The sequence below is a fragment of the Musa acuminata genome, chromosome BXJ3-2 (assembly GCF_036884655.1).
Source record: "Musa acuminata AAA Group cultivar baxijiao chromosome BXJ3-2, Cavendish_Baxijiao_AAA, whole genome shotgun sequence".
Taxonomy (NCBI): Eukaryota; Viridiplantae; Streptophyta; class Magnoliopsida; order Zingiberales; family Musaceae; genus Musa; species Musa acuminata.
Window position 1 is genome coordinate 27433033 of NC_088350.1, and position 19417 is coordinate 27452449.

The 19417-nt window shown below is 39.8% G+C and overlaps 2 protein-coding genes and 1 long non-coding RNA gene across 3 annotated transcripts; all 3 read right to left on the bottom strand.

Annotated features, from left to right (window-relative positions):
* Positions 1–3640: 3640 nt before the first annotated feature.
* On the bottom strand, positions 3641–4927 carry LOC103975871 (PRA1 family protein D-like). Its single transcript, XM_009390988.3, has one exon. The coding sequence runs from the start codon at positions 4806–4808 to the stop codon at positions 4260–4262; it is 549 nt and encodes a 182-aa protein (XP_009389263.2). The 5' UTR covers positions 4809–4927; the 3' UTR covers positions 3641–4259.
* A 1260-nt stretch (positions 4928–6187) lies between these two features.
* Positions 6188–10229, bottom strand: LOC135631270 (uncharacterized). Its single transcript, XM_065138801.1, has 9 exons — positions 9840–10229; positions 9319–9428; positions 8806–8874; positions 7822–7937; positions 7667–7721; positions 7181–7301; positions 6949–6996; positions 6610–6704; positions 6188–6526 (listed from the first exon to the last, which is right to left on the bottom strand). Exons 1-9 carry the CDS (start codon positions 9931–9933, stop codon positions 6425–6427), a joined length of 810 nt encoding a protein of 269 aa, XP_064994873.1. The 5' UTR covers positions 9934–10229; the 3' UTR covers positions 6188–6424.
* A 2596-nt stretch (positions 10230–12825) lies between these two features.
* LOC135631685 (uncharacterized) lies at positions 12826–17321 on the bottom strand. The gene is made up of 3 exons (XR_010494439.1): positions 16977–17321; positions 16824–16883; positions 12826–15007 (listed from the first exon to the last, which is right to left on the bottom strand). It is a non-coding gene; the product is annotated as an uncharacterized LOC135631685 (long non-coding RNA).
* Between the last annotated feature and the right edge of the window lie 2096 nt (positions 17322–19417).

Here is a 19417-nt window from a genome sequence, read left to right on the forward strand (position 1 = left end):
TGGCTGAAAGGCATCCTCAAGAAACCTGTGGCTTGTGAAGCATACCACCTGAGGTACTTTTCAAGTGTTCTATAATATTAGGTGAGCTTTTGTACCAAAAAAAAATTGTTAGGTGAGCTAGACAGGCCCATGTTCAATTAACCTGATGGTTTTGCACAGTAATTACCAAGGAATAATAGCATTAGTGAGATTATATCAACCTTAATGGCTTTTCCATGAACAGTATTTGGATATCCTCAGTATGCTAAATATGCCATTTCCCGGCCATGTTATCTTCTTGATTATGCTAAATTGCCTCAGCAACACAGCCTATATATTTCCAATTAAATATAAAGAGTAGATTTTGAATGACAAGTTAGAAGAAAACTGCACCATTGGCTGCTGTAGTTGCACAAAAGCATGAACAGTGCTGGAAACAAGCAACAACTTCTTGTGAAGGTACATTAAGATCGAAGAACAAAATTTTCTTCCCAAAAAACTGAAATATCAATGTGGATGAGGAAGAAGAAACATGTTCGATTGGATCTCATAAGTGACAAAACAACAAAAAGGAGTTGTCTCAGACAAGCTCCTGAACATACAACATGATTTGTCTCAGACACTTGATAAACTCCCAATAAATGCCTCCATGATCAACAGGATGTTCCTTAACCCACATTTGTCAAGAGAGATGTGAGAGTTTGCAATAAACTGTGGTACATGTTTGTTTCATTGTGCAAACATTAGGTTCTGAGATGATGAAGGAATAAGATAAACAAATGATTTAAGCTACAGTAATGTGGACCAAAGATGTAGGACTGGTGAGAAACACATCTATGGAGTGTTCAGATTTCAGGCAAGAAGTTATTATCATTTCAAGAACTTATTATTATTTTTTTAATTAATTCTGTGAAAAATCCAAATGGGTCAATTAGTCTTATTTAATTGGACCAGCCACAACAAATTGGACAACCCAGCATTAGGCCACCCAAATTAGGTCCAACAGCCAGTGCAATCAATCAAACTCGGAGCTGGTCAAAATAGGGTTCAGTCAAAATTAAGGTCGATGAAGGTCAAAAATCTAGATTCGGCCAAAATTAGGGCTCCAAATCATAGACAAATCTATATTTGACCAGGTCGCATTGATCAAAATTGGATTTTGATCGAGGTCAAAATCTAACTTGGTCAAAATCATATTCGGTGTAAGATTTGGTCCAGCTTGATTTTGACCAAAATCCCCTACCCCCTTCCCCGCGGTCGGTTCGTCCCCGCGGCTTCTCTGCAGTGCACGATCGACGCACGGCCTCCTCATGACGGCCGTCTGCACGCTGTCAAGCGTGGCCTCCAGTGTCCTGTCAATGTCGGTCGTGGCCTGCAAACACCGTCGCGACACCTATCCCACGACGCCTTTGCTATGTCGTCGTCGTCGTTTGTCGCTCGCCGGCACCCTATATCGCTATGGCCTCCGCCATCGCGCCTACGCCGCTGCGGAACCACCCAAATCGCACAGCCTCCGACGACTCCTTAGACCTCAATTGCGGCCAAGCAGACGGTTGAGGACAGACCGACGACGTACTTTGCCGCCAGGACCTTCCATGCAACGATGACTCGACCCAAGTGGCCAAAACCAACGCCTCTAGCCACCAACCTCGACCGCTGGCAAGCATGCGGCCAAGTCTCATTGCCGTGACACAGTGTTCGTGGCGATCCTTCTGCCGTGGTCCGTGACAACTCCCTTCCTGTCGCAAGCCACCCTCTACTGCGACGCCTACACATCCAGTGATTATGCACGCCGCTGCCTGCGCAGGCGCTGCCTACAGTAGGGCCGACAACCACAGTGGGTCGTTGCCCTCCACAATGCTACCACCGATAGCCCACGGTAGCCCGTCGATCAAAACCAGGCAACACCCTATCATCGACGGCTTCATCTGCGTGAGCAAGAAAACTTCATTACCCGCAAACAGCCGACTATGGATGAATACTGCACACACCACGTGATCGAAATACATAACACAAAAAAAAATCCTTTCATAACTGAAGGATACTCATAAATAGACTTAAATACAAACACACTAGAATTATGATATAAGATATTTCGATTTTAAATATGATTCTGATATCAATTATAAACATAATTAAAAATTAGATACGCATACTTTTTAATATCATTGAATCGTAGAATATACTTTGTAGTTTGATTATTTTTATTAGTGAATAATCATAATTAAAATCTAAATATATCTTATTCAATTAAAGAAGATTACGTAATCTAATATTTGTTTGAATTTTTTTTTACATGCATCACATGAAGATGATAAGAAAGTAAAATATTTTTTATTTAATTACTAAGTTCATCTAAATTCACTCACGAATATCAGGAAGATAATAGTAGTATCCATCGATTAACTAATCAGGTTAAATCTTCTAAAAATTTAGTTATTTGAAGATAAGATTGGCATCCGGAACTATAGTCTATACTATGCTCCGATAAACATGAAGCTTTTTGTAAGAGATTTTTAAAGTAGTACACTTTTAAAATAAATAATAAAAAAGTATTCTATAAAATTATTATTTGTGTGCTGATTGAGAATTAAGTAGGAAAAACCTAAATTTGAGTTGGATTAAATTAAATTACGATGATTGTTGTAACTTCGGAACGGAGATTCATTTTATTTTAAGAAAGGATACAATTAATATTTTGACTGTTGAGTATATGTATGAAAACAGTAAATGTGTACTCTATTATGAGGCCAAGGTTACTATATGGTATATTTTGGCACCATCCACGTGACAACACACAAAGAACCTTTGAGTTGATAAAAAGCGACACCTCAGTCCCAGACAAGGCGATCATGTGACCTCCATGTTGTTCGGCGTTAGACTCCCTGAAGTCGTTCTGCAAAACTTAAGATAGTGCCGGACACCCCGGGGCCGTTCAATGAAACTCAGGACAGTGCCGCACAGCGTTGACCCGTACGGGTCGATCGACGCTAGTCTATAGGGTACAAGTCATCCTCTCGAGGAGTCGACAATCATTAAAGAATCGCGTAGACCAACCGCCCCGTCGCAGGTATAAAAGCCAACCCTCTGACCAATGAAGGGGGATGTTGAACATGGAACTCTTTCTTATTCTACTCAAGCGTAACTTAGCCTTTAGAGGGGTTGAGTCGGGAAATCCCTCTCTCGACTTCGACCTGTGTACAGGGGCTCGGCGACGAAGAAGTAGGCGACAAGGCTTGCGACTTCACCCAACCCGACGCCCAGTTTTGTCACCCAAGTCTCCGCACGAGCAACCTTGCACATTCAGGATCGGAGTGAGCTGTGCTTACTCCTCAACCATGACGTAAAGGTTCACCAACAGGTTATTTCTATTTTTGAGAGATTAAAGGCCACAAAAAAACAAGTGGTGTGTCAAAACAAAAAACATCCATATTAAAATTAATTCATTAGCTGTTTTGGGTTCTTTAAAGAGGAATCCACACCGACCACCGTGGATGATCCTTAATGTAATAAGAAATATCCACATTTAATTGAAGGAATTTTTGGATTATAGACTTTCATATTTATCAAGAAAGCATTAAGGTTACTAACACTGACTAGCCCAGTCTGCTCAACGGGTAAATATTCTCATGAATCGAGAGAGGAATGACCCCTCAATTCATTCTTTTTCCTGAACCTCGATGTGAGGGGTCATTTCTACACCTTTCATTTTTGGATAAAAAGATACAAATAAGAGAAGAGGATCCTCAGATAAGAAGGGAAGTTGAGAGAGTCAGAAGCTGATGAAGAACAAGAACCAGACTGCAGTGTTTTATCTGTTTTCTTTGAGCTCATGTTCATGTACATGACACATCCACTGCTCCATACCACCATATACAATGCAAACTTTGCCATCTCTGCTAGATTCTGGTTGTTCTTCAACCCTTACAAGCTTGTCCATTGCATCACTAGACACTGTTGGATTCTGAAATCAAAAAGCGAGCTACTATGTTATCAAGCCACCACCATCTGATCCTCTTCTTCATCCCAAATTTTCGAGTTCCTGAATGTTCAGAAGCATGACATGTTGAAACTGTCTCTGCAACTCGGTTTCCGGAAGAGAACATTGCCATGAAACAGTGAGCCATCCACATCAACAAGCATTGTTTACATCTCGATGCTTTACATTGTAAAGGTGTGATTTTTCTTGACGAGAAGAAGCAACGATGGCTCCGCTTTGATGAAAGAAAAGTATATGACTCTGCTAACTATTGCGATCCCAATTCAAGATCCTCCTTTTTCTACAAGACGGAAGCCAATTCGCCTGCGCCGCCTACCGCCGGTGCCTTCTCGTCTCCGTCCTCGAGCAGATCGTCCCTCACCCGGAAAACCGCGTGGAGCAGAATGATGGGCAACCCGATACCCACGGCGAGTAGCAGCTGCGGCAGGGACCGGGTCAGAGCGAGCTCGATGAGGATGACGGCGAGCGCGAGGGCCACCACGAGCCTGCGGTCGATGACCCTGCGGAGGAGGGCGGAGGTGGGGAAGGCCTTGAGGAGGGCGCCGTAGAAGAGGGCGACCTTGGAGGCGGCCATGAGGAAGAGCATGGCGGCGCGCCGCCGGGGGAAGAGGGACGCCAGGAGAAGGACCCAGAGGAGGAGGGTGTAGTAGAGGCGGAAGGTGGCGAGGTTGCGGACGGCGCGAACGGCAGCGGCCTCGGCGTCGGGCGGCGCGGCGAAGGACTGGGGGCGGGCGAAACGGGCGAGGGCCTTGCGGGTGGATCTGGCGTGGGCACGGGCGCGCTCGACGACGGCCGCGGAGCGCCGGAGCACCGCGCCGTAGGTCGCCATGGCGCTTGGGATTTTGGGAGATTTCGGGGGCAACAAGCAAAGGCGAGCTTTTTCTTATGACATTTGGAGGGAGGGAGGTAGCGAGACTCATAGACGGCGACTCCTCTTCGAAGAGGACACCAAGAAAACTTCTGAGGATTAACTGTCTATCTAAAACAGGATTTACCATTTGCACGAATCACACCCAATGATCAGAGGACGGCATATCGGGAGGGCGACTAGTTTTTACCTGGATGCCGTCTGTAACGATGCAGATGATACGAGACCTCGAAGAAGCCGCGGTCGTCGTGGAGGTGCGGAAGATTCTTGGACAGAATTGTCGTTCCACGTCGGCTGTCAACTAAGGCTGAGAACATTAAACTTAATGTAATATTCTAACATGTCCTGTTTTTGAGAGGTTAATTTCTACTCAAAACTATACTAAAACGCTACATTAAAATTAATACTATGTTACTAGTTATATGACGAAAATAATTTAAACCAGACATGGTGGGGTAAGTTAACTGCCACACTGTTTCGTCGACCAACTAAAACCAAAAAGAGTACTTGGGTTAGAATCCCAAGGAGGAGGGAGGGTTGACTAAATGCACTGATTTGACCCATTTAATTAAATTCGAAAACCAAACAGGTTGTTTCAATTAGGTTAGAAAAGTAAACCCATATGATATATTGGCAAGCAATTTTATCGCAACGACAGACGTAAACGATATATAGAGGAAAAGCAAATTAAATCTCTCATGTTTCCCGATACTAGGAGTGCTAGTTGGATCAACAATCAAACAAGAGGAAGGGCCCACTTAGATGAACCGGAACTAAATGCCAACTAAAAGTCAAAGTCGGCGCCGAACCAAATGCCAACTGATTCAAACGCGACTCGGCATGTTGTCAACGCGGACATCTTTGTCCACTGAATAAGTCGAGCTCCAACTGGACATGCCTACGACCGAGTCGAACCTATTCGAGCCTGACTAATAATTTAGATATTCAAACCAGTTCCGAAGTTAATGAAACAATATCAAATGCAGCTTAAACATCGATGCACAAAAAACTCGATCCACTATAATCATCATTTAGTGCCGAGATTTTAATCCAAACTCAACTTAAACCCAATTCTTGATTGGCCCAATAACCTAAAAACAGTGGCTTCCATCACCGCATGTACTTTCTTTCATGTGGAATTATCAAACGTCTGTCACTTTACCAACGAGACGAGTAATTAAACATAAAAAAAATAATTATTAATAAGTTTAAAGATGAAGAATGGCATAATTCTGGTATGCTCGAACATGTCCATTAAATGCACTGCTTTCACCGCTTGTGCCATGGAGTTGGTGATGGAAAAGGATGAGAGTGACCACCAGCAGTGATACACATCGAACTAAATAAGTCACTCTGAATCAATGTTCTTTTGGATAGCAAGTATTTGGCATTCTGGTTCAAAAGAAACTCATTCGAATGCCCCAGACTCATTCTCCATGGCTGACATTGCCTTGAATTACTTGGACATTTGATTCAGACAACTTGAAACCAAAGGACAGTATCGACAAATTGGAAAATTCTGAGAATTCATGCAAAAAAACTGATTCGTCGTTGTGAAGTACAAAGTTAGATGGTTCCTAACGTTTGAGGAGTCTGTAGGAAGGCATGTCCTCGATTCTTTGGGTGTCTTCCAAGAGGAGCTCTCGTTCAAGTTGACGACGCGTTGACTTCATAACCAGCTGGAGGAGGCCAGCAAAAATTAATAGGACAAATTGTTTGCACAAAAAAGGAAGAACTCAAAGGGATGGTGAGAGCAGCGTACATTGAAATCCATGTAGGAGGCATGCATGGCAAGCCATTGCTGATCCATCATCTTGAAAGTTATGCAGTACAACATGTCAAAAGCTCGCTCATTTTCTGAAGCATATTGTGACAAATTATTTTGTCAAATGCCAAAGCCATTCGTACTGAGGATGATAATATCTCTTCAGAATGAGGTAATAACAATTAAGTGGGTAACTCGAAACAGGTTTAAGCTTATAGGTCAACTTTACATGTTTTCGAAAAACATGTACAGAAGAAGAAAAAGATGCAAACACAATCTCATCTATTGTATACATCTCTGCAAAGAACTTGTTACAGGGGTAATCTCGAAACATACCTAAAAGTAGCTTTAGGAAAATTGCTCCAACCATCGACCTTGGTCTTCCTGAAGTCAACAACATATTAGTTACTAACTAGTTGAAAGGTACAGCTATGATCCTAACAGGATAGATAAACGATTACGAGAAACCTTATAGACCATTTAATCTAAATATTAAATTTGTGGAAATAACTACAAAATTTTAATTAAAAGGCCTTCATTAACTTATTGCAATCAAGAGAGTACAAACCAGCTTGAAGATCAAACATCTGTATGAGCATGAATGTAATATTTACACCAGCTACAGAAAATGGATATTCCCACATGGCTCTGACACCCTCTTGCTTTCGGAGAAGAGCATGGAAGGATTTCTGCAGAGAGACTTGTTAACCAAAGATGACAGATAGAGAAGCCATTAAGAAAAGGTAAGAACTATGATGGCAAGTTGTATCAAAGACACCAAGCAGTCATCTGCAAACTATTGTGATAACTAGTAGAAGTCTTTTCAGTGGACCTCAACTTGTCATGCCAAGAAGCTAATTATCCACAACTCTGGGTTAAAAGACACCTTTAAACTTCAACAACAAACATAATATGAAAAATTTTGTTAGAATATATTGAACTATTTATTTGACATCAAGCGCTGAAATTATTGTTTGCAAACAAAAAATGGTTTTCTTCTTATGCAAAATATACTTTGTGATTTTTTTTGCTTTGCAAACAAAATGGGACTTACAGGATAGTTTTTGGCAAAGAATAATAGATTTTCCAAAGATATGAAACCACCTCCTCTGTGGCACAAAAACCAAAAATCACTTGAAATTATAAAATTAGATGTAGGTGGTTAACTAAGCAAGATAGATATTAAATAGGTAACACAAATATCGGTACCTGAAATCAGTTGATGGATCTTTTCCCTGCCATCCCATTTCCTTCCACTGGTTAGATATGAGACCATGGAGTTCCACTCCAGGATAAGCATAATACCAGAGGGCCCATAGTGCTTCCTACAATGTCTCATGATTGTAAAGATAAACTATAAGATAGTTGCTAAAATATTAACATCCAGAAACAATGTCAATTTCTTGCTTGTGATAAGTAAAAAATCCTAACATATTTACTTGCAATAAGAAAAAAGTTTGGGTTTCTGTCTATGCGGCAAGAGTCATTCAATTATCTGGTCAAGGAAACAAAAAGACAATTCTTTGAGAGCTTAGATGAAATTGACTAAGGTTAGCTAATGAGGGCACTAACTGTTCTCTCGAGGCAAGCCACAATTGTTTAAATATGGCAAATTAGAAACCATAGCACCTGACCATTTACAAGTTAAACACAATAGTGCAGTTGATATCAGATTATGTACAAGTCTAGAAATTAAGTAAAAAGGCGTAATATCTGCAGTACAAATTTCCAAAGCCATATACCAAACTGTTACCATTTGTATTACGGGATTGAGAGTTTTTATTTGTACACAACTAGAGTTAAAGTTTCTGCAATTGTAGTTAGTTTAAAGAATCATTTATTACTAGTTTAGAGATCATTCATTATGAGAAGAAATTTTAGGTTATTGGAATACTTTTTTCGAGATTTGAAAAGATAAATCTAATATCATAACATTTTATTTTTAATTTATTATTGTGTTTATAGCTTGTTACAATAACAATAATAACAAAGTCGTATGTCTCAACTATTAAGGGTCAGCTACATGGATTTATCGCCATTGAAATAATTGGTTAAGATCTATGTTCATAAAATCTAATATAATTTTACATTGATTGTCAGTGACTTAACGCAACACTCCATTTTTTTTATCCGGGCTTAGGATTGGCATTGGCAGTGTTCATAGCTTATTGAAAAATATAATTACTATAGTACCTGATGCTCTTTATTTGAACTATCATAAGTAACAATAATTCGGTTTTGTAACCTTCGCAAACATTCCTCCTGCAAACACACCAAAAAGTTAAAAGAGCTAGTTGAAGGTGAATAGATGACGAGAAGTGCAGAAGGCCTGATAGCTACTAACAATTTTAACTGTAAATAGGCAACACATCACTCTCCACTGCCATGGATGCACACAAAGGTGTGTATCTCAGACAATATGGGAGAGAATTACTGACAATAGTCAATAATAAAAGGAGAAGAGATCATCAAGCCCACTGTTTGTTAATAGCTTGCGTGCATGCGTGCGCACACACATATACACATAGAAATAATCAAATTTTCTTATCAACTATTGTGTCCATAGATGACGAATATGACCATAATACTCATTCCTAATCGTGACATTATTTTTTATGACAAAGAATTGTGATACAATAGGACACCTTTTTGTTCCATCAAATTTTTTTATGCAGAAAATTGATTGTTAATGCTAGTTGTGATTACCTGAGAAGGGGTCAAATTTAATAATAGACGGCCATCAATCTCTCTTCTTTGGGCACAAACGCATGCCAGACCTCTGCCAAGCCAAGCTGTCGATCCTGTCACGACCTCAGCTGTAGAAAACACAAGGTAATTAATATAAATTTATACACCTTTTCAATCTCCCAAAGATGAAAAATACTGTTTCAGATCAAGCAATAAAGGCTTCTCGAAAGCATTGCACACGTTTAACCAAATTTTTAGCTAGCCTGCAAGAAGTACCGATGAAAGAAAATTCAGCGTAGAAAACAACATATAGTTTGGGACAAATTTCTAAGTCTCCATACAAAGCAATGCAAAAAGCGTCCGGTCGTTAAATCCAACTTAAAATGCCGTACAAATTGTCGGAAATCATTGAAGAGAGTACGCAAGCGCAGACAGAGACGAACGGAATGGGCATACAAGCTTCGTGTCATCCGAACTCACAGCGACACAAGTACAAGCGCATCGATTAACGAGCAGAGACGAGACGAGGGATGGCATACCGTGCGAGGAATGGCACCCGCTCCCTCGAGCCGGCCACTGTGACAACCTTCTCACCGCCACCAACAGCCCACCCTTCCCGTCGACCACTCGCATCTCGACCACGGCCCGGCTCACGCGGAACCCCCTTCTTGGAGCCAGTGCGTCCACGAATCCATCCGTTCAAGGTCAATCTATTTCTCCTTAGTTTTCGGTCAGGAACTCGGCATCCAAAGCGGAGGAGGATCGGCGAAATCGATCGAGGAGTTCGGAGGCTTGGATTAGGGAAAGGAAGAAGCAGGGGAGGAGAGATCGGGGCGAATCGATGGCTGCTCTGCTCGCTCTTATAGTTCCCGTTATGAACCTGTGGAGCGGAGCGGAGAGGGCGTGTTTTCTTCTCTCTCTCCATCACTCGCCCCACGCTCTCGAGATGGTTTTAATTAATGTGATTCGATTTATGTTGTTTTTGTTTTGTTTATCGAGGGGACTTAAAAAAATAACTAATTACATACTATCCTCGTTCTCTTTAATTTTTTCAGACTATACTTAAAAGATTTACATTAAGATCATTATAATTAATTTTATTTTATTTATTTTAGTACCATTATTTCTATCGACGGAAGATATGATATGTAACAATATAAATATTAGGAATGACACGAAAATAAGTAAAAAAATAATTTTAATATTTATAATTACGTTTTTTTTTTAGTTGGCTAATATATATTGTGGTGGACGTTTGACATGTCTAGGGGTTGCTGGTGATTATTATGATTGTAATTGACAAGAATGACATAGTTGTGAACGAGAATGGCATAGGAATGTCTTTGAAGTTGGATCTGTGGAGTTGAGGGACTTACGTAACTTTTTTAAAGATGAGGGATGAGGAAGAACGATAGAGAGATATGAAATAAAAGCAACAACAAAAATAAAACAAAAGAAGAAGAGGAAGAGGACGATGACAACAGTCGTATCGATGCAAATGACACCAACATAAAAGCAAAGTAATACTCATCCTTCTTCCTTGATCCCTCATCCTTCTTCCATCTTTTATCGCTCGGTATTTACATCAATGTAAACACTCTATATTTGCATCGACATGACTATCGCCTTCATTCATTTTCTCATTTCCTTTATCTCATTTTTCATCATCGCTCTCTGTCATCTTCCTCAAGTGTCACTTTGAATCTATATTAGCGGGATGGGATGTAGGACCCTTGCCTTACCTTCTGCTAATACAATTGTAGAATTATCTCACATGAGACGTTGAAATTATTTTTTATCTATTATTTTCGTATTATTCTTATATATGTTGTTACGTGTTATATCTTTTGTTGATAAAACCGATAACATTAGAGTAAATAAGATTAAATATTTTATTTTTATAATTATAAATTTTTTAAATATAAGGATTATGATTTTAAAGAAATCTAATTACAAAGGATAATGTGTAATTAGCTTTATAAAAAATAAAAATATATATATAACGACTCCGTTCTTTGAACCCTAGAAAAAAAAAATTGGGTAAGCCTTTTTATGTCCACGTCTCTTATCTAAGCGACGCCCGGTTTCGCACAAGAGAGAGAGGGATAATGAATTCCACCTCAGCGCGTAAGTGAACGCGCTTTCCAGTTCTTGGATTGCCAATCGACGATACGGCTACTGTGATGTACCGTGTTCATTGCATGCTATCCGATCGGGAAGAATGCGTCCCATTCATAATAAAAAAAAGGGCTCAAAGGCTGTAAATTAATGTATAGTTTACTTTTGGGAAAAAAAGAAAGGAAAACTACAAATAAGAAGGCCGTATAAATACGCGTCGGTCTTCCCGAGCTTGAGCTCGCTGAGCCCGATCCAGGCTCGAAAGTGGTCACATCGTTATCATCACCAAACCTCTTGTACAAACGCAAAAAAGGGATGATGGAGACGACTCAAGAGAACAACAAAAAGACAGCCTCACTTGGTCGGTCAACATAAATAATGAATCCAAGCGGCACGCCGAGCACAATCTCGGCACGAGTGGGAGACCACACCTTGATTCCATCTAACTTCAATGAATCAATGAGAGAAGAAAGAAGAAACTAAAAATTGATTCCATTTAACTATATCACTGACCAAGTGGCAAATTTAGTGATTATGTATTTATCCTTCTAAATTTCGGAAGTATTTATGTCGCGACAAACTTAAGAATTTTACTATATTTTATCAGAAAAAAAAGGTATTTAGTTTTTGGCATTTAGAATTTTCATTAATGGATGGTTATTAGATTGTTTATTTTTTCTATTGTAGCTCTACCCAAGATTAAAAATGTTTACTATACCTTTATTTGAGAAATATAAAATATTAATATATTATTTATAAAAAAATTATTAATGTAAGGTTATTTTGAGAAACTTCACAAATTTTATTGTATGTTAATAATTGATATAAAATTTGTAAAGAACTCTGTTTTGTTCATTTAGTTTTAGAATAAAACTAAAGAGACATATAGGGACAATCCATCCAACAAATTCGAAATGAAAAATTAATGTCGAGGGTATCTTTTGATATTTAAATAACCTAAAAAACACGAAACATACTTATTTTTTCGATAAATAGCCAATATTTTATATAATTATCCAAATGACCGATACCAATTAATGGATCCATTTTCCTTTCTCATCTTATTTTCCCGTTCTCACTCGTCTTCCTTCCACCTGCTTATTCTTCTTCTTCTTCCCCTGTTCCATCCCCATTAACGACGCCACGGAGAGCAACACAGAACCATCCTCGCCCGGCTGGCAGCAGGCCCCGCGCGGGCCTGCGCTGCTTGGCCAGCAGTTGCCCTCACCAGAGGCCGCGCCACCTAACAGGCAGCGTCCCCCAACGCGGCGTAGCGCTTGCGAGAGCGCTTGTGAGAGGGGCAGTACGTGGCTGCCGGAGCGCCTGCGGCCACTGGTTGGTGGCGAAGGACGTCGAAATCCGTCCCCGTCATGCACTCTGGCTGCGGGAGCTCAATCCTATGGCCAACATTTCATGACTTGGAACATATTAACATTTAAAGCATATATTTATATATACTAAAATCTGCAAGTATAAATGCACTATTATCAAATTTTGAAGGGAGAGAAATGTAAGAACCTATTAATATATTTTTCTTCCAAGACTCGAATCCTCTCCTCGGATTCTGGACAATGGTCATGTAGCCACTGACATGCAAATGATCATTGTACCTTTTATTATTATCATCGGCTGACTGAGTGTCTCATGTTACTATGGTGTTTTGCACCAAAGAGATGGAAAATGTCACCCCTCACCAGTCTAGATCTAACTTGGAACCAACATGCATATATTCCCGAAATATTCTTCTATGCCCAGTCCCATGCAACAGTGATCGAACTATTGAGATGAGATAAAACATGCAAAGAGTCAACAAATGGTACGGCAAAATTGATCTCATGCAAGCCCAATGCATCTGATAAGTATTAATCGCAGTGGTCATAGTTTACTGAGAGGAAGAGCAACTTTGAAGTTTCATATACCACAGTAGGGCATCTACAGCAGAACATAGGTAAATGTTGAACTCAAGATTTCTTTCTATCAGAGCAGAGAAAGCAAAAATTCTGAGGAAAGCAGAAAGAAACCTTCCACAAGAAAAGATTTGAATCGACTGACCTCTTTTATGGACCACAGTAACGCTCCCCAGCCAAAAAGCTAACCCAACAGCAGAGATCGAAAGCAAAGCTTCACCTTAGGGCAATCATGGAATTCACTGGTAGGTGGGTAATCATTGGCTACCAACTTTCTTGGTTGGCATGCATGAGGTTGTGGGGTAGGAAGACCTCCACAATTTATTCTTCCTGAGAATACTGTCAAATTTGATGCTTTTATGCAGGTCTGAATCCAAACTATGAACACATAAGAAAAAGAAACTTCAATGCTTTTGATTTGCCTGTAAGATACTCATCTATGTAGAACTCACTAGCTGGAAGATTCATCTAGTCAATCCCAAATACTATAAATATTTCAATTTGTTGTTGCAGTGGTCCAGATTTAAACAGGCTTTGGTGAGCATGATAGTGATATAACTCCATTGGTGAAATAACTTAAGCAGCAGACTAAAAGAAAGATGTCATTCATTTGACCCAAGACCATAACTACATAGGTTTCAATGTTGCAATCTACTGAGTCCCATTTAGCTTCAAATTATTAGACCATGTCACATGCAAACCATTTCTTTTCTTTCTTTTCATTATTTGCTAAATTTGACTCCCGAGCAACTACCAGAATTTTCTCCAAACACAATTCCATATAGCTAGTCTGAAGTCAAATGCTTTAGCACAATACACCATCATAGCCAAACAGAACCCAGAATATCATTTCAATGCTAGCTCATCTAAGAATAATCTTTGGTTACTATATTTTACAAGATGACATATGAAAGGCTAATAGGTAGCTAGATGCCATGAAGATGCTGAAAGAAAAGCAAGGCCCATGCGTTAAAAGTTACCAGTAAACAAAGGCATGCTTACTCGTAATGATGTCTTCATGACAGCATAAACTTTGAGGAAATCTCAGGAGCACCTGAGAAGTACTTGTTAACATGTTAAACAAGAGAATCAAGAACATGATAGTTTGCTATATGCCAAGGTCCATTACGTTGTCAATTTGGGGGACTCCTGACACATGAAGAATAAAGTAATAGGAGATATATAATAGCCAAAATATCAGATATAATGAGACATCTGTCTAATTTGGAGCAGCTGAGCTGCAAACTCCTACTATAAGGAGAGATATAAAACCAGAAGTATTGCATCAATGGGGCAGAATGTGTATTATCAGAAGCTACATATGTCACAGTCAGGATTGTCAAGAAAATACTTGAATCCATGAACTGTAAATCTTTGTACAGGTTATCAACAGGAAAGCACGAGTTTTTGCAGATTTTCATGGACTAGTAGTTCATCTCAGCCATCACAGCCAATAGGTTCATTGCAGCCTCTAGCTGCAGACTGTTTATAACCAAAGGATCCATTGTTCTCAACATACTCCTGAATCCTCATGATACTTCTAAATTTTGTTTCTTGCAGAAAGACTTACTTTCATGATATTCCTGTTCATGACCTTCTGGTTACTTTCTAAATATTTCATAGGGGCTTTTCCCTGTTCTCACGTGTAGAAGTGTATTCAAGATCGTAACAACTTTGTTTTCCTGCATGCAGATTCAATTGCCAGATTGTCAATGTGTTGAAAGTAAAGTTATTAATATGGGCTGCCAGAATTTGCAATGCAATCCATGAGTTGTTTCACAGGCATGAACCTAAACTCCTACTCTACTACCGCTATCTATTATTCACCAGAAGCTAACTTAATAATATATGGTTACATTTATTTAACTGTATCACTGATCAAAGTAAGCAACATATCATCCTTAATAAACTACAGTCTTGAATTACTAAACCACTATCTTATATCATCTCAGTGATTTCAAAGATTCTCTTCAGAAAGAAACAGATAACGATGATGTTTGCTTGTAAGAAATCTCGATCTTCCTTAACAAAGAACCCTTCCTCAAAACACCTACATGCTACATGCCAATCTCCTGAAAGGCTGGCCATGGAGAGGCCAAAAGGTTTTCCTACTCTGCTTTACTCGATAAAGTTGAGAAAATTCTTTGGTAGGAAATACAAATTTGGCCCTTGTGTCACTTTGAGTGTGATGCAGGCTAAACTTCCATTAGGTTAGGTCAAGGTTTACCTCATAGTAATTTAAAATTGGTATACAAAGCTTTAACCAAAATTTTCCATTAATCTAGTGGTTTCTTTAGGAGTCATAGAGAAACACAAACTAGAGCACAAGGGAAAAGGTCAAGTTTATGTAAATCAAGAAAAATATTTGCTGGTATTATCTACCTAAAAAATATTCAGAAAGATTACTAGTAATTAAATCAAATAATTTCTGTTGAACCACTAAAGAAATAATTGATTAGCCATTATCTTTCAAAAAAGTCATAAGAAGCTAATTATCAGACCTTGTTTCCTTTTCAAAGTCACAATGGTAATAGGACAGTACACTAAAAAATTCATAATCCAATGTTTCACCACTGAAAGCAGTTCCCCAGAGTCCTTTCAGTAGTAAGGAATGTTTACTGGCTGGATACAGGGTTCAACTTTTCCATCTTCTCTCTACTACTCTTCTTTACTTCTCAGGTTCTATTGTTGATTCTCTATATCTATGTAGATGCTTAAATTTAGATATTTGCTAGTTGATTAAATTTAAAAACCAACAAAGTGACATGAATCTTGTCATTGCTTGTATATAAATTGGCCTTGTTCCTATCAACTTAATTTTTGGGAAAAGGTTACCAAAGTCATTTTCTTGCCTTGTATTGGAGCAGAGAGTTCGAATGCTAACTGTTTTATTTTTTCCTTTAATGTTTGATACAATATTCACCAACAGATGGGTCAGAGCCCGTTGGCCTTAGCTGGCAGATTAGTTTTGCACTAGCATCCAGGTTTCCAGCCCATAAGTCCATCTAGCTTGCACATGAGGAAGGATGTCAGAGCTCACATATGAGTTTGGACTCTTTTCTATCAGCTTAAGCTTTTGCAAGTAAGTGGTTCCTAATTCATCATTGGGTCAATTTGTTTTCAGTTAATTAACCCAAAAGCCAATTGGACTTGAGCACATATCAATGATGTAATATGTAGAAGATGAGATCAGCATTAAAGATACAGCACCAGAACGAATAGAACAAGTAAGATACATCTCTGTATGAACTGTCGGAAAGCTTAAAAACTACTGAAATGATGCAAAAAGCTCTTTAATCTTTGAAAGCAACGTATTAAGAAATTGAGATTAGATCTTGTGGATGCAGCACGCGAAGAATAGGAATAAGTAAACATCCTAAAATCGAAGTTCCAAAACATATTTCTTGCAGTTGAAACGCATTCTAAAATTCCTAATTACCTTAATCCAGGAAAAAAAATGGAAATTTTGATATCAAATAGATAATAACTCGCACTTACCTTTTGTACAATGGTTATTGGACCCTAAGAAAATTGACTCAATGATCACGCACGAATAACCTGCAAAAACCTAAAAATAAGTAAAAAAACAACAGCAAAGATTCAAAAATAGGAGCACGCTAAACAAATTCGCAAAGGAATCCAAAATTTCACCTGGCGATTGAGGATAATAGGATTATAGCGCGCACGGAAAACATTAAAGAGCTCCTTGGTACTTGCAGTTGCGGGGATCATACTGCACCCGGACCACCTCGCAGTGGTTCTTCGCCCGCGGCTCACAAGCCCTCGTAACTCGGGTCACGTCGGCCGCCCGACGGAAAGCGAGCTCGATGCCCCCGAAGCACCCGGCGCCGAACTGCCGCGAGCGCTGCCCTGCCCCCGGCGCCGCGTGCTCTGGCTTCTCCACCCAACTCGTCCGGGGCAGTGCCCGAAGAGGGAGTTCGGATCCGCTCCCACCATTGCGCCTGCTCAATCGTAAATGGACGCTCCCCTTCTTGCATCGAGTAATGTTGTGGCCACTTGGCAAGACGCGAATGTGAAACGACGTGTTGTAGTTCAATCGGAAAGAGTCAACAACATCATGTCAGCAATTCAATCAAAAAACTTAAACTATTAAATTATAATATATATAATTTGACTCTTCATCCGTAGATTATCTTTTTAATTTATTTTTTTATCTCAAATACATAAATATTTTCAACGGACGATTATAATTATCAAATTGCAAGTTTCCATCTCATAGTAAATCAAGATTTGGACCTACATGTTGTGATAGTAAAATAGAAAAAAGAGCATGATTCAGCTGAAAGTGCACAGAGAGGATACATCAGATCTTAGATGTTCTAGTAACACCTAACCATAATTCTAAAACCCCTAGTTCCAGTTTCATGAAAAATGAAATCGGTCATTTTATATAGTTTTGATTTTATTATAAAATTATTATCTTTTATTTTAATTATAAAACTAAGATTAAATTTACGAAAGAGAGTGACAAAAGTAATGAACATACGAAAAAGAAAGAGACGCTAGAGATAGTCGTAAACGATGATAATGACGTGAGTAGAGTTTATGGTGATAGAGTTGATGATGAACTTCGAAGCAAGAGAAGCAGAGGGTATCAATGAGGTCTATGATAACAACATAAATGAGTGAGTGGAGGGGCTATAGGGGAGGAGGTCGACAATTGAGAGAAAATAAAATGATAATAGCAAGAATATCGAGTGGCCACATGTCTAAAAGAATTCCAGCAAAAGCATAAGAGATGAAGAGGGGGTAAAGTCGTCGAGGAGGGAAGGACGATAAAGAGAAAAAAAAATATATCTGATAAAAGCAAAAGAGGAGGATGAGAAAAATAAAAAATAAAAAATCATATTAGATACAAGTCACTAGATTTTGAATATGCATGCTAATCATACTATACCATGGAACTCATTTGTGTGTTAACTTATGTTTTTCTTTTCCTAAGCATCTCGGACCCCTTGGTTTCGATTCAGTTCGGATTTCACAATTGATCAGTTTCGATTTTGATTTTTAACCGGTTCGATTTCCATTAATTTTGATCCTGATCTAAAGTGTGGGTCCTGCAACAACACACATTTGGTGATATTTCCTACGGATACCAAATCATCTCATCCCAAGCCAAAATGACGGCCCGGCGTATGTGGTGGTTTTGGTGAGAGGCTTTAAAGCAGCATTGGGTTGAAGGAAACAATCCGTCAGTCTTAATTAGCTGGTGTTCGTTGAGGTTTGCAGTGGTCATCTTTTACGTGTCGGGAATTCTTCCAATGATGCCGGTAGTTGACGACAATGGCTTGCAGCGGCGATCCGTGACCTTTGCTTCTCTTGCAACGCAAGTTCCTATGCACTCCTTACCATCATCTTACCAATGTTCTTATCTTAAGCATGCATGCCACATTAATTCTCTTCCACATGAACGTGGCTTAACATCTCAAACCAAGTAAACGAAAGAGGCATTAATGACGTCCTTAGTTCGGAGACATCGTGATCCATCCAGTTCCTGTTGGCTTCATAGTTGAACTGAAGATGCCAGATTTTTCAGCGCAGAGGTCTTCTGTGACTTCTTGGGTTGATTAGTTTGCAGAGAGGATGGACCTCTGCAACAAAATCGTTTGGACATGCGGAGGATGGAAGTAATGTGTAAGCTGAAGTCACCACCAGAAATCCTTGCAGCTATCTATTACTGTGTTCTCTCTCTCTCTCTCAACATTCTGACTATATTATCACCAGACCACTCCGTTCTTTCATCTCATCAGCTCTTCCTTTAGCCATCATCACACTGAGAGGAGGAGAAGAAGAAAGGACAGAAATGGCTTCCCAGGTGCCTATGCTCGCCCTAGCCATCTCCCTCTGCCTCCTCGCCACTTGCTTCGCCCAATCCCCGGCTTCCTCCCCCTCAAACGCGCCGCCAACCATGGTCACTTCCCCGACCGCCTTCGCATCGCCTCCAACCACACCGTCTCCCCCTCCCGCCACCGTCCCCCCGCCGACGGCCATCCCATCCCCCTCCACACGACCTCCGGTTACCACCCCGCCGCTCGCCACCCCACCTCCGGCCTTGGTTCCCATTGCGTCGT

What these genes read in the sequence shown, in the direction of transcription:
- LOC135631270 (XM_065138801.1), bottom strand. Translation starts at nt 9,933, where the DNA reads ATGCGAGTGGTCGACGGGAAGGGTGGGCTGTTGGTGGCGGTGAGAAGG. An exon ending in CGGGTGCCATTCCTCGCACG is followed by an intron (nt 9,429 to 9,839) that starts GTATGCCATCCC and finishes TGTTTTCTACAG; the next exon opens with CTGAGGTCGTGACAGGATCG. An exon ending in TAAATTTGACCCCTTCTCAG is followed by an intron (nt 8,875 to 9,318) that starts GTAATCACAACT and finishes GTGTGTTTGCAG; the next exon opens with GAGGAATGTTTGCGAAGGTT.
- LOC103975871 (XM_009390988.3), bottom strand. Translation starts at nt 4,808, where the DNA reads ATGGCGACCTACGGCGCGGTGCTCCGGCGCTCCGCGGCCGTCGTCGAG.